Raw genomic sequence first — 15,396 nt, forward strand, 5'->3', positions numbered from 1 at the left:
TGGTCAAGTGGTTGAAAGGAGCTCTATATTACACGAAATTGAATCATCTTCTATATTTTTCAATGGCTCCAATGAAACTGAAGCGGTTGACTTACCACATTTACTTGTGATGTCGCATATACTAATACAATGGTTGTAATCATGGTGAAATGTCGCAATCCCGAGGACTTCCGAATGTCGAATAGAGTACACTGTAAAGGAGCAAACAGCAAATATATATCTGCGTTTACAAAGGGAAACAGGTAAATCATATATACCACATACAGATAAAATAAAAACAGAAAATACACCATGTACATATCATGATAACGGTAACAATACAGTTATCCAGTAAAAACCAGAGGTAGTTAATGTAAGACCATAGGATATACTATAGTGTTAACCGAAGGCAGAGTCATACAGAACACATATTCACCAAATTTGGCACATTAAGTAAGATGTAATCAGAGCGTCAACATACGAAGAATAAAATGTAATCTAAAAGCCAACACTGAAAAGCAAAAACAACATACCAAGAGATGGTTGTAACAAAGCAACGTACCCCAAGTTTAACGCTGAGGATAAGCATTAGGACGATTGCGATCCAGCAGAAGGACGCCAGGAATAACATCAGCAACAGTAACGTCCTGGTGGTGAAAACAACAGGATGATATACAGTTGTATTCCTATATAAAGTATAAAACTAGTCATATTTGGGTTACCTACTCCTAACAACGTCTCCATCACTTTATACGATACAATCATATCACTTAAAATCTGAAAGAACGTACTAGAAAAGCAAAAGTTTTTAGGTGAAATTTGCTATTTTTTTCAAATGTAAATGGCATTAAAGAGTTGAAACGAGTCAAGTTGTATGATGAGGGCGACAAGAACGTCTGTTATTTACATTACACGAATTAAATTACATGGATAATGAATGGTTTCATTTATACATATATATTTATGTCTGTACCGTTTAATATCCTATCAAAAGATATGGTTTGGAGTCTGTGAGTACACGCTATACTAAATGAAGAAAGAAGTACCTAGGTAGGATGACGGTTTGAAGTCCGGCTGTACACATCAACATGACGAGAGAACAGATCATACTACTGCCGAAGGAACAATCATCTGAGGCCTGGTACTGTTGAGAAAATAGAGAGGATACACTAATCCGTCTTACTACGTTTTTGACTACTAGAATCTAAAGCTACCGATGATACAAGATCAATAAGAAAAGTGTGAATAGATAATCTAAACTCAAATTAATTAAAAGAAGGACAAACTATGAATAAAATTTAGAAGTACAATGGTTATAAGACCAGGTGTTCCGGAATAAATATCTTGTGATTCATTAGAGAGAAATATTAATCACGGGGGTTCAATCGCGCAATGGACGAATTCTTAACCCGAGTGGTTAATATGCATTAACTAATATCTTTTGTGAAGAGAAGCGTCCTGGATTTGCTCTTGTAATATTTGTATCACGTACAGGAATAAACACTCTTTATTTTTGCAGTTGGATGATCACAAGTTTCTACATGATAAAGGCATGCTAGAAATCATCATCAAGATAATAATCTATTTACAAGTATCCTATATATGACAAAGACGTTTTCCCATTCTTCCATAAAGCAATATGATACAACTTCTACTACAAGTCATAGTGTGGTCTTTCCACACTAGTCTATGGTTAAAATTGTCGACTGACTGTATAGTGTTATTTTGATTTCTGTTGTTTTCATTTCCAAGCATAAGAGTCTACCTAACATACCCGTTTCTCTTTGGAAGACTCCTTAAACCTAAGCGTTATGTAGTTTACATGGTCTCTTTTCTCCTTATCCACACTACGTGCCATCAGAGCGGTGGCAAGGTATTTGTTAGCTCGGTCCTCCATAGCAGGCTTGTTGGAATGTCTATGATAAAAAGGCATTTTTTGGGGGTGAAAATATCAATATAAATAGTCAAAAGTGTAAATATATAGATCTGCCATATGAATACCGAAGAATTCGTGTGTATTCAAAAACGAAATTAAAACCCGAAAAATGGCAAAATAAAAACAATCACAATCACCGAATGAAAACGCTGAAATTGAAAACTATGTGACATTATAAAAATGTCTTGTAAATAAAGTCAAAATTTTCCGTCAGTTAAAGATATTTTCCTTTACAGATATTGGCTTGTTTGATACCAAATTGTTGCCAGTTAACTTTAAATAATATTAGAGACGCTCCACCCTGCGAACCTCATACGAACCTTTCCTTTATCGGTTTTCGGCGCTTGTCCGTAACTGAATATCCGAAAGGACTCTGAAAGGAGAGAGAGAAAATCAGAAAACATTGTCGTGAAAAGAAATTGACACAAATGAAAGTCATGTTATTTTTCAAGATAGCCCAACCAGATAGAGAAAATATTGCAGCATATTTCGTTATCACAAACGAGCACAAAAAGTCATGTCACAGTTTAAAAGTAGCATAAGAATTCAGATTAATCTTGAATCTTTTCTTTTTTCTTGATTCTTATTAATTGTACAAATATTGGCACACATGATGTTTAAGATTGATTCTAATGATATAATGATAATGAAAATCATATAAAAATTGGAAATTTGATGAGTTATCCTTGATTTACGTAACTGGAAATGACAATTATTGCAGTAAACAATAATTTCCGTTCTGTGTTCCTTTCTTATTCCTATAAATGTTGCTACTGGTTATCCGACATAAAGAGGATTTCTGTATTTTGCAGATGATTAAAAACAACTAGAAAGACAGTAAGTTAAAAACAACTAAATGTGTGTAGAATAAATGTTATACCTACAACTTATTTAGTGATATCATATACATGTACTTACGAACGAGCTGTTCTTGTGTTTCTTGGCCTCCTCGTTGGGAGGCGTGAGGACATTAGAGAATGGTATTTCGGCGTTGAACCTAACCGACTGCATCAACCTTACCACACAGTTGGACACGTTGCGAAATGACAGACGCTTTGGTTTGATATTTTCCAGGTTTTTGTCCAGAAAACGGTTCGAAGTCTGTATTGGATAAGAGTGAACTTAATCAAATTTCCTTGATAAAGTAATCATTTTGTTTCTAGACTTTTAACCTGTTTAAGATCATTTCTAAACTACGTTGTTATCAATCAAAATATTTTCAAAATTACTTTTTTTGCAAACAGATATCCTTGTAAAATCGAATATGTAAATTAGCATTTAAATCAAAACCATTTTCGCATTTCAAATTAAACAATTCATATGTTAGGGCTCTTCATTTAGCTTTTCACGAAACAGATTACAACAACAGGTGAAAATAACGAGGAATCATTCAACATTTAATCACTCGATGGAAACTTTAAAACAAAAGTTTATAAACGACCACATTTCTTAATTTGTTGGTCTGAATTGGTGTCCCTTACCCTCCGTGAATGCACTTCCTTGATGAGGAAGGTCTGAACGCCATGTTCCCGAAGGTACGGGTCCCGATCCCCACCGTTACCAGGTTCTACTTCGTACTGGTCATCCAGGTGTCTCAGGGTCTCCTTAGTCAAGTGGACACGTCTGGGGAGCAAGACAATTTAATTAGAATATGATGAACACATAGAGAAGCCGACATTAGGAAAGGCCAGAAACCATTAACGTCATCGTATTTTACTATCAAGAGTAGCACTTAGGTATCAGTGTATATAACATGAATAACGCTAGAAATAACCAACGTTTTAATTGAGATATTTCTGACAATACTGCAGGCATTGTAATAATTCTTACGAGGAAGCATTAGATTTTATAGTATATACTTATATATTTTTGTATTCACTATAAACATGAAAAGATAAAGACATCGACAATATATCAATTTTTTTTGTATAATTCTAATATACAATTATAGCGAAGTCTAACTGAAATTTCTAGTAAATTGTTATACAAATCATAGAAAAGGGAAAAAACGTTAACAGGCTTAAAATAAACAGTATTTGATATCAAATGATACCTAGAGCACGCTGATACAAGGTAAGTAATATCATGATACTTTGTACAGCATGGGTGAACCATTCGCCTTCACCATCACAAAGGTTTACCAGAACGAAATGATTAAGACAATTAGAAATAATATTATGTATCAGTGGGAAATATTAGCCATACATATGTTGATGATAGCACTGGAATATTCATACAAAGTTAAATGCTTTATATTTAGTACACAATATCCTATTCAAATAGCTACAGACGCAATGTCATAGTTCGATAGGTTTGTTTTTCGTTAACATTAAAGCTGGACACATTATTAAGAACAACATACATGTTTATGCAAATTAGATGTATCACAAGAACGATGTATAGTTGTAAAACTACTAGACCATAATACATAGTATGTACTGTATATAATCTACAAGTGGTGAAATATGGGGTATTAAGTATTAAAGTTATAACCCGTAACAGCAGATGTATTTCTGAGGTTTCCATCGATTATAAAGAGAGAAATGTACCCTGGAACGCCTCCGGATTCCATGTGATTTGCCAAAGTTACATCATTACTCCATACATCATACTGCCATTTCTTCAATCCGAGGACTCCACACAGGACTCTTCCAGTGTGCAGACCAACGCGCATATTCAGTCGTGCATCGCTTGTTTCGCACACAGAGCTGCAACAAATGATGATAAAAATCATATACATATGGAATGATAGTCTATTTCTGATGGTTGGCTTAGGTGAAACATATTTTGCTTATATAATTTATAACCGATTCATAACTGATCTCAATCATGTGAACTTTTCAATTTGCTAGATTTTTTCCTTACTTTGAGATCCAGTAAAATATTAACTGAATTTAACGTACAATCACTAGTAAGACAATCCTACTGACAGAACCAAGAATAGGATGGATGACCCAAATCACACAGTTAAAACCATAAAAACACTATAATGAAACAAAACTGGGTTTTGTATGATGTGTTCCAGACAGAGCCTGGAGCTAATAAGCTAATTATATTGCCAAGTCAGAATTGCAGGTTCTACACCTCACTACCTTAGAAAAACATCCCAAAGTAGTAGACCTACAAACGCACTTCATGGAAATACGCATTAACGATGAAATGCGGTATAGGTAATGATGAAACGTGTGTTGGCAGCTTAAGGAACGAGACCCTCAATACACGGTGACAACGTAAATCATTTTAATCAGCAACTGATACAGTTACCAATTAGCTCATTGGTGAAAACGTGGCCTTCAACCACGCTTTTCACACTTATAAGAGCTCCTAAAATGACCACAGCATTTCCAAGTTATTGTGAAGATAGTCGCAAATGTTCAAAACAATATTGTTCTATCTTAATATTGATCCCAATTGAAAAATTTCAAAATCTTAAAACCAGGTCAAGCATGTTAGTTCCAAGAAAAAGAAAGTAGACGGTGCAAAATTATAACAGGTATTTATGTCATATTTTCAAATGAATTATCCATATTAAAAAAATAACAAATACACTGTCTTTCTACACCGGTTTGTCGATCACAACAACACAATTACCAAACCAGATTTGTACGGGAAAGTATGATCACGTCTTTACTTAATGATATTAATATATCATGTAAGGGGACAAAAGATATAACATTAAGTGTATACAGAGAAATAAGTACACTTTCCACCTGCGATATCTTTTTTAAAAACAACAAAGGGAATACCGACATGTCAACATAATCCAAACTCAATTTTTTTAAAAAAAAAACTACAAAAGAAAGAATTACATGGTGACTCCTTGAAATACAAACCAGGTGTTTTGGAAGAGTAAACGTCTTCTGCTTCATTAACGACACTCAAGAAAGGCATTTTTTAGAGTTAGGGTCAATGCATCTCTCCCTATTCGGTTTTTGACGTTTATTTTGAACAGTGTTGATTTCATTTCCTTTTCATCGACGACACTCACAATGTCAATGCTGGTCAATCCTAGTAGGTAATGTCACATTCTCAAATGAGAACAAGGTATATAACAACGGAACTAACTAACAGGCAAACAAACGAGTATCAAACACATCAAAATTTTAAATAGCATAAAGAAAAGACATTTTTCAATGAAATCACTATGACGAACGTAAAACTTCTCCATATTTTTCATCAATCTCCATCACTGAAACCCTATGTTACGAGATTGTTCGTCAGTTGACGACTTCTTGCACGAAAATCGTCATAATGGGAACAGACCCTTAAATATCGAATCAACTGCGACATGCAAACGCCATAGGTTTGGGGCGCTATCCAGAAATGAGAAATTCACAATACGGAAAATGAAATCATGGCGCTTATAATAAAGGTTGGTGGAAAGCTATCCATGCGGTTTCGTTGTAGGAAACTCTTGCTAATTGAACATTTTTATTATATATATATGTTTTTTGTGTGGGAGGGATAACGGGATGGGGTTGTAAGACAACAATCAAATAAATAGAATAGAAAATAAGGTGGATTATTTTGATAAGAAAAGAATAATAAAAGACGGACTGGAAAAATTATCTACAGAAGGGAGTGACATTGGTATTGTTTACAGGTGTTTTCAAACGAATGTTTCCTCTTAAGCAGTTAATTTGAGGAACATATCTACTGAAAGATTGTTGTCGTATGAGGAATAATGAATGACGCATGGGTGACATGTGAAAACATAAACAATAAAAGGACGGACTTAAAACAACACTATAACCTAAGTAACACTAGAAAGTTACAAACTATTAAAGGCCCAAGTCAAAACACTGCTCTCACATAAGTAGCATTTGGAAGTCTTTAACACTTGGCAGGTATACAAAGATAACCGGCAGAAGTGAAGGGCAGTAAAACACTACATACCATGACAAAGGGTATTTGTTTAACTATCAAACGATCTATGAAGATTCGACGAAACAGATTTTGTTATTACCATAGAAACAAGTGTTTATAGATAAAGCATCTGGTGAACTCCAATGTGGCTCCCGTAATTTTTTTGTACTCGCGTTAATTAATATTCTCATCAAAATACATACACAACAGTATATATATATACTGAATGCAGTAATTTGTAGGAGTGTCCGAATTTTATATTCTGACAGGGCAAATTATCCTGGCTCATCTCCAGAAAAATATGATTCAGTATAATATGCAACCTAAGTGATTGTGTCAGAAGTAACGTTAATTCTCTGTTTTGTGGATGTAGTCGTCGTTTATACGTTGTGGTAGAAGTATTAACGTTACACGGTAAAAATATCACGTACTAGATTGTACATTCCAAGTTCCGTCGTACTTGTTTCAAAGGACAATAGCTGCAGGGAAACCGTGTATACATCATGCTCTAGTTATGTTTAGTTCGTCAATAAAAACTGAAGCTTTCGAGACGGTAGACTCATTAACTGAACAGGAAAGAAAACGCGATAATCTTTCAGAGTACAATGGCGATATTTTGTAAATACATATCGGACTGAAGCAGTTGGTACGTAGGAATACCTCTGAATAATAGTGGCACAGCAAAACAAGTATCGGAACAACTATAATACGGGAATCGAAATTAATCTACTAATTATTAGTTTGCCTTTAGTTAGGAGAAGTCTTTAGATTAATTCGGAGGAGTAAAAGCGCACCTGCATCATCAAAATGTTAAGAACAGAAAGACAAACTGAATTATATGTACAAATCTACTTGTAACAAGACGGGTAAAAGAGCACCTGCATCATCCAAAATGTTAACAGAAAGACAGGCTGAATTATATGTATAACCCTATTTGTAACAAATGGTTATCAATAGACTATTGCGTGAAATTCTGATAGAAAAAGTACGTGACTATTCACACAGGAATAACTGTGACAACCGAACACTATTTATTGGTCGTACATAGAGGGTGTCGATGTCTGGTGTCCTGACAGGAGGTCCCTGTAGTGGGTGTAGATGTCCCCTTCACATACGTCAGAAATGAGAGAAGTGTTCCCTTTGTAATGATAACGCTGAGGTCGTCAGTTATAACATCTGTGTATGTACAGTTGTTAAATACCGAATGTACTGAGGAGCACCGCATGGAGGAATGTCTTTACGTGTACTTATTAGGAACATACTTGTTTAGATATGTATACTGCAGATAAGCAGGACTTTGTCTTTAGCGGAACTGAAAGCATTCACAGTACGCATATAACTAACCTTGAATTCTAGTTCATTTATCAAATAACAGCGTGACACTAACGTCTACGGAATATTGAATTACGTGCACATTTACGATCCGGGAACTCTTCCCTTTTCAGGGTGATATATATACAAGACGACATTTAGTGCGCAAATGTCTGACTAAAATAGAATTTGTTCTTTCAACTTTGTCTCTCCAAAAATGGCGCCTAGCATAGAGGCTTACTCCTTTTCATCAATGACTCGTCTGTTGTCTACTTTCATTCTAGGCCATGAGAGGTGCTTGACTTCCACTAAGCAACAGTAGGTGGAATAAACACCACTCATCAAAGGCGCGTGGATTGGTCATGATTAGTTCAAAGAAACGTATTAATTACAAAAGTTACCCACACTCTCGGTACTTCGTTAAATCGCCGAGGGGTATTCATCACTCCGTACACCGCTTCCCCGTCAGAATCATTACTTACCGTATCTCAATACACGTGAAACAGTGACCTTACGTTACTAATCCGTCTCCATTTGCATATTCTTGTCTACACGTCCAGGTTTACAGATGGTCTTTGTTCTATTGTCTGTCTATCTTACCACACAAGAGATGCTGGCTGCTGAATATTGTGGGGTAGTTTATATCCGGAACCATGATTTCAAAGGGTAATTTACAACATAAGATTATATATTCGATCTTTTTTAATCTAAGCAATTTCTCACAAGTATAGATTGAAAGTTGAATTGCGATGAACGCTTACTCTTCCGGAACACGTGAACCTTATCTCTATGATGATCTTTTTAGTTTCTATTTTACCCGTTTTTTAATTTGACTTAAGATTTTGTTCTTATCTCGGTATTTTCGTGATGTTTAAATGATATCTTCCCAATAAGAGGTTAATCCCGGTTGTGTGTTTCTGTGTGGGATTCCATACTCGTGTTCATTTTATCTCATATCACATAAAGACGGTAAACTTTGAGATATCGCTGACTACACAACAATACCTGGGGAGAGTGTGACCACGACCAGCATGCTTCCCAACGGAATGTATAAAGGTGAGATAATACATAGCTATGGTATTTCTGAAGTGTTTTGTTGTGATAGGGATTAGGAAGGGCTGTACTATTGACGGTAAACTCTTCATAGTGACCAGTATTATGATGTCAATGTTGATGTTGGACTTGTGATAAACGGTGACATACTGTTACTCAGAGTATGCATCATTTCACACCTGCCATCTCAATATCATTATAACGTTCAGTGGCTTCTTTTGGGATTGCTCTCTGGTGAAATTAATTATCTCAATTTAAACGCCATATCTGAATTAAACTCTCTCAATTAAAACGTCATATCTGAATTTAATTATCTCCATAAACACGTCATATCTGGTCAGAAGAAGGAACATATCCGACCATGGCGTTGGTGACCTGGGAAACACTATCACAAATTTGGACCGATCACCGAAGAGCTCTCTCATCTAATCAAAGACTTACTGTATGGCGTCTATCATGTCCAGTCCCATATCGACACAACATTTTGCATGGTCAGCTCTGGCCTCTGGTAGTCCACTCACACAGTAATAACAGTCTCCCAGAATCTTGATACGTATATTATGATTCTTCTACAAACATAAATACAAGCCTGGGTACATACGGATGTGAGCGGATAGACAAAATCAACATGGATATATATTTTTTTTCAAATATCACTTGTTGTTTTACCGTTACTTCACAAGCAAACAATTAACTAAATAATATGTTTAATGTTTTCAATTGTACAAAATGTGCATTGTCTCGCGCTGGTAACAAAACAATAAACAAAAGGGATGATATGCGTAGTTAAAAAAAAAATAAAAAAAAAAAACTAAACTGTGTATATATTTAAATCAAAGTCATATCAACGTTTTGTTTGTGCAGTGTTTACCGTGGCTAAATAATCGAAGCGTCCGAACAATTCGTTGAGGATACGGACAAGATCTTGAGCGGAGCAGTGTGAAGACAAGCTGGTAAAGCCTACTATATCTGCAAACAGGATACTGCAAAAATAATCGTAATGGGTTAAATATCGTCATTATTGTGATTAGATGATACTGAACTTTTCTTATTTCAACTCTGATAAGTGTGAATAAAAGAATGTACATTTTGTATAATTAGAAAATCTCAGTAAAATATGTATGCTCCAGCAGCAATGTATATCGGGTACCCCTAATTGATTCGGAATAGTGGATGAATTATATGTCCCCTCCATTCCATAAAAATGGCAAAACTAATAGTAATAAATTATAAACAAGAGGCAAACAATGCCCATATTACTATTAACTTTCATTCGAGACTAACATAGTGGCTGGATCAGACCCAAATTATGAAAGTGTCCTGTAACAAGGACGGTGACGTGAAGGTTTTGGCAATATTCGACAAATAACTACCCAGAATCACTTCCAGTTTTCCAGAAGAAATCTGCTAATGATCAACTCTCATTTGTATACGTATGCTGTTAAGGCAATTGTGCGTCGTGAGTACACCAATCAGTATGTGGGGTTGGTGACGTCATTGTTTTAGTAAGCTCAGTGCCCTGTGGATATCTGATAGGTATTACACAATCGTACAGCGTACCTGTCGGTGTCATGTCGCTGTATATGTATTGCAAGGTCGTTATCATACCTGACGTTGTCGTGTCGCTGTATATGTAATAGACGGTAGTTAGCGCACCTGACGTTGTCGTGTCGCTGTATATGTATTGCACAGTCTTTATCATACCTGACGTTGTCGTATCACTGTATATGTACTGCACGGTCGTTATCATACCTGACGTTGTCGTGTCGCTGTATATGTATCGCGAGGTCGTTATCATACCTGACGTTGTCGTGTCACTGTATATGTATCGCACGGTCGTTATCATACCTGATGTTGTCATGTCGCTGTATATGTACTGCACGGTAGTTAGCGCACCTGACGTTGTCGTGTCACTGTATAAGTACTGCACGGTCGTTATCATACCTGACGTTGTCGTGTCGCTGTATATGTATCGCACGGTCGTTATCATACCTGACGTTGTCGTGTCGCTGTATATGTATTGCACAGTCTTTATCATACTTGACGTTGTTGTGTCGCTGTATATGTATCGCACGGTCGTTATCATACCTGACGTTGTCGTGTCGCTGTATATGTATTGCACAGTCTTTATCATACCTGACGTTGTCATGTCGCTGTATATGTACTGCACGGTAGTTAGCGCACCTGACGTTGTCGTGTCGCTGTATATGTATTGCACAGTCTTTATCATACTTGACGTTGTCGTGTCGCTGTATATGTATCGCACGGTCGTTATCATACCTGACGTTGTCGTGTCGCTGTATATGTATTGCACAGTCTTTATCATACTTGACGTTGTCGTGTCGCTGTATATGTATCGCACGGTCGTTATCATACCTGACGTTGTCGTGTCGCTGTATATAGATCTGGTGAAATTGTTGCATCTGTGGATTTTGTGTGATGTTCTTTTTAACTTCGACAGCAATATGTTCTGGTAAAACACTGAGGAGCAACTTTTCCTGCAAAAAGATAAGATTTAAACGTCCGACAATTCTCTGTGTTAAAACTTATTATCATCAACTGTCAAAAACAACATAAAGGAAAACAACATGTCAATACAATACCAAAATCAGGCCCAAATTCGACGAACTACGGCAAAATAGGAACTGAAAAGTAAGGTCAGATTTGTCAAACTCGACAAAATGTCGACAAAGAAATGATAAAATAAAAACCGTACATGCAATTTTGTTATCACATATTCCTGTCATAACAATCTTCTCACTACATCAAAATTGTACTCATAGAAGTGCGCGAGACCGATGTAATCGTTGAACGGCATCCTAACAGGTTTGTTCTAATATGATATTTATGCGGTCAAACTGCCTCTTTGTCACTGCCGATGGTGCATTTTAATGACAAGCTCCCCATTACATAATCTAGCAGCTACACAGGGGCGTGAGAATAAGCTACAAAACCAGTTTGATCTAAATCCATTGACATCCTCTTGTACTACAAGAGGGACGTTGTCACAATGTACCATCGAGAATCAGAAGATATGTAATAGTTATCTGGTATTGTTCTTCTGTCATCTTTCACATTCCTTTCTCTCATATTTTTTCTTTATTTCTTGTGTAGTTGATTTCCTCATATTCACTGATAATCATTATGTAGTGATCATAATTATGCATTAAGGAGAGAGTGTTATATGTAAGAAAACAGTGTGCTTAATTCCACTGAGATGATGCAAACCACGAGGTCACGTGCGCCCGTCTAAGACCGTATTAAAGTAAGCTAAAGGTGAGACCGCAATATATGTATATGATGATGTAAGGACCGTAAACCGATGTAATCGGCGTGTACTTTCCTTATTGTTGATAGTGGCAGTCTAGTGTTGTAGTGTCAGCCAGAAACGCTTCATTATCCAGTCAATGTAATGGCGGAAAAGATTACTGGCTTCAGGTTTTCCATGATAGGTTTTTGTAAGAGTGCGTGCGATTGAAAGATTTCATCTTGTAAGGACTTTATTTATTATATAATCCGTGACATAATTAAAACAGACAAATCCGTAGAAATACGTCCGCTCTCTTCATCTTTTTATCTGAACACGTAGTTAAATTTATCGAGGAACTGTTTATGAAAAGTAACAAAGACCATGCCTGACCACCACTGACAGGAAATGTCCTCAGTATTCCCTTGTACATCCATCGGACCTACACACTAAGACTACTAAAAGCTCTACAACATCCACTAGGAGCCTTAGTTGGTAAGTAGACAACATCTCGGTCAGTATGTTGTATGATGAATTCACGGATTCAAAAATTTCGAACACGGACTTTCCTTTTTTGACAATAACAGTCCACGGTGCTTCCACTCTTAACAAACGTGAACTAAGAATTCTGCGTTCGAGAGATGAAGATTGAAGACTATTAAGTTTTATAATGCATGAGGATATAAAAGGGAATTTATATAAAGCGTTTGTGCGATATGGAGTTGTTAAATGAATATCGGGATCAGATCTAGAACGCTTGTAAGATAAGGAATTATTCAATGAATCTCTGAATCGAATCCAGAGAGCATGTGCAAAAGGGATCCGATCTAGAGAACAGAATAAGCTACATCACATTATTAGTCATTCTGATGACTCTACAGTTAACACAAGTCTGTTTAATGTCCTTATTTTCCCTGATGATTCTACAGTTAAAACAAGTCTGTTTAATGTCCTTATTCTGCCTGATGATTCTACAGTTAAAACAAGTCTGTTTAACGTCCTTATTCTTCCAGAAAACATCGCGTGAGACGACACTGAGATCAAATTGTCTTATACAAATGCTCTGAATGAAATCGGAACCAGAAGATGTAATCTTTTTTAACAGACCTGCTCACACGTTACTTGTATAACAATATCGCTTGTAGGAAGATATGACAACTTACCAGTTTTTCATTCTCGTCCTCGATGTCCTGACGGGCCGCTATACAATTCCTTGTGTCAACAAAGGTCTTTCGTTGTGACCGCTGAGTGATGTTATGGATAAAAATACCAGCCACATTGACACACAGGAACAGGATCCCATTGGCCACCAACTGGAAATACAACAAAGGTATTGATAAAAATTACGTTATGTTGTTATCTCTGTCTTCTTCTTTCGACGAAAGCTAGCAACATAAGAACAATGTCCTTTAAAATGCTTCAGAGCAAAACAAATGTGGAAATAGTTGTCGGAAAACAACCTACAGTTTCAATAGGTGCAGCCATTCTTTTGTGACAAACGGGCAACATGAATTTTCCTCATAAACTGAACAAATATTTTTATCTTATATATGGCATACTTTTGATGACAACTTTTTTTTATCAAAGTCACCTTAAGCTCAATGCAAGCACAAAAGAACGAAATAATGATTCGCAATTTAATGTTTAAGGTACTATCAAGGAACTACCCATCAAATCCATACAAACATAAACATAGTGGTTTTTCTTTCCAATCTTCAGTGATGTTATACACGTTTTCTGTCAAAACTACTGAGCGAAAATGTCACAGCCGCATGGATGATTATAAAATTGCTGTTCTGAGATTTCAAAATGACAGGAAAATTAATCTAAAGCAGCGTTCTTACTGCGCAACAAACTTTTCAATGACGTGCTAGTAACGATGGTTGACAGCAAAACATTTACTTATTTTAATTTTTTTCAAATGTTTGGCTGTATTCATATATTTAAAAAAACACACAATTACTGTGACAGCTTAAACATGATGTAAGTTCATTTCTGAACACATAAAATATAACACTAGAAATTTTGTCCGAACAAAATACAATTTATATAAAAAGGGAAGTTTCTGTCAGATAATTGAAATAGATGTATCAAATTATGGAATTTCGAGCCGAATTTTCCGACTACGCTAAAGTCACCGTCACTATTATGGGAAGGCAAGTTCGAAGGAACAGCGAAAACCAGCTGATGTTGACAGCCTATTTGCGACATTTAGACGTTACCAACCAATGAGTGTTGTTTCCCGTTATCAAGTCCTACACAATTTGCAGATGTAGAAAATCATGGAATCAATTCTCCATTAAGACGTCACTGCCTATTCACAGTAGGGAATAACAACGTCTTTGAGATTACTAAATCCATTTCAGTCGCCCGCCATTAAGGGCGATGGCAATTTCATCAATGTCCTGGCCAAATATCAGCCAGATTTCCAGCTGGAATTATCTCCAAGTCTATTTTTATTACAATCTCAACTCGATTTTTATTAAACAGTTTTGTAAATGGCAGATGGCTTTTAAATAAAATGTGTATACATGTATATATCTTTAGAACGTAACATCTCTGATATGGTGACATTTTATGAATGACGATAATGTTTTCAAGTAAGTGCTTTTAGAACCCGATCGCGTGAGGAAAACAATCAACATTACATAATGGATTAGTGTTGTTACGTTGTCTAAACATGTTAACAAAAGCTTGTGTAAGGATAGCACTAGATAGAGCTAAAACCATTAGCCATTTCCTTTAGTTGCGTTAAATAAATATGTTTCGTGCTATTTAAGATCAGTGCCGTGTTGTCTACATTTAAACATCGTTTTTCACACTGGACATATGCCGTTTTTCTTGAGAGTAGATAAGGGACGGAACATTTAACCTCTTGAAATACGTATATCTATATAAATAAAACAATTTTTTGTTTAAAAAAACCACTTGAATGTGAATAGCACCGTTCAATGCATCCTTCTATGATTCGTCGGTGATATGTGGGGTGTAAACAATACAAACT

At 36.0% G+C, this 15,396-nt stretch overlaps 1 protein-coding gene across 2 annotated transcripts in view; it reads right to left on the reverse strand.

The window, feature by feature from the left end:
• LOC132544906 (uncharacterized) overlaps positions 1-15,396 on the reverse strand; it is a 59,961-nt gene that overhangs the window by 8,628 nt on the left and 35,937 nt on the right. For both annotated transcript variants that reach the window (XM_060208564.1, XM_060208572.1), the window contains exons 3-14: positions 13,556-13,705; positions 11,522-11,643; positions 10,017-10,128; positions 9,587-9,714; positions 4,465-4,623; positions 3,397-3,538; positions 2,834-3,016; positions 2,236-2,288; positions 1,754-1,895; positions 1,026-1,123; positions 542-626; positions 96-191 (exon numbers count right to left, since the gene is read on the reverse strand). In XM_060208564.1, the coding sequence (XP_060064547.1) occupies positions 96-191; positions 542-626; positions 1,026-1,123; positions 1,754-1,895; positions 2,236-2,288; positions 2,834-3,016; positions 3,397-3,538; positions 4,465-4,623; positions 9,587-9,714; positions 10,017-10,128; positions 11,522-11,643; positions 13,556-13,705 (1,470 nt within the window). The remainder of the gene's footprint in view (positions 1-95; positions 192-541; positions 627-1,025; positions 1,124-1,753; positions 1,896-2,235; positions 2,289-2,833; positions 3,017-3,396; positions 3,539-4,464; positions 4,624-9,586; positions 9,715-10,016; positions 10,129-11,521; positions 11,644-13,555; positions 13,706-15,396) is intronic.

The sequence above is a fragment of the Ylistrum balloti genome, unplaced genomic scaffold (assembly GCF_031769215.1).
Source record: "Ylistrum balloti isolate Yb309-2 unplaced genomic scaffold, AGI_CSIRO_Ybal_v1 Utg369592, whole genome shotgun sequence".
NCBI classification, from domain to species: domain Eukaryota; kingdom Metazoa; phylum Mollusca; class Bivalvia; order Pectinida; family Pectinidae; genus Ylistrum; species Ylistrum balloti.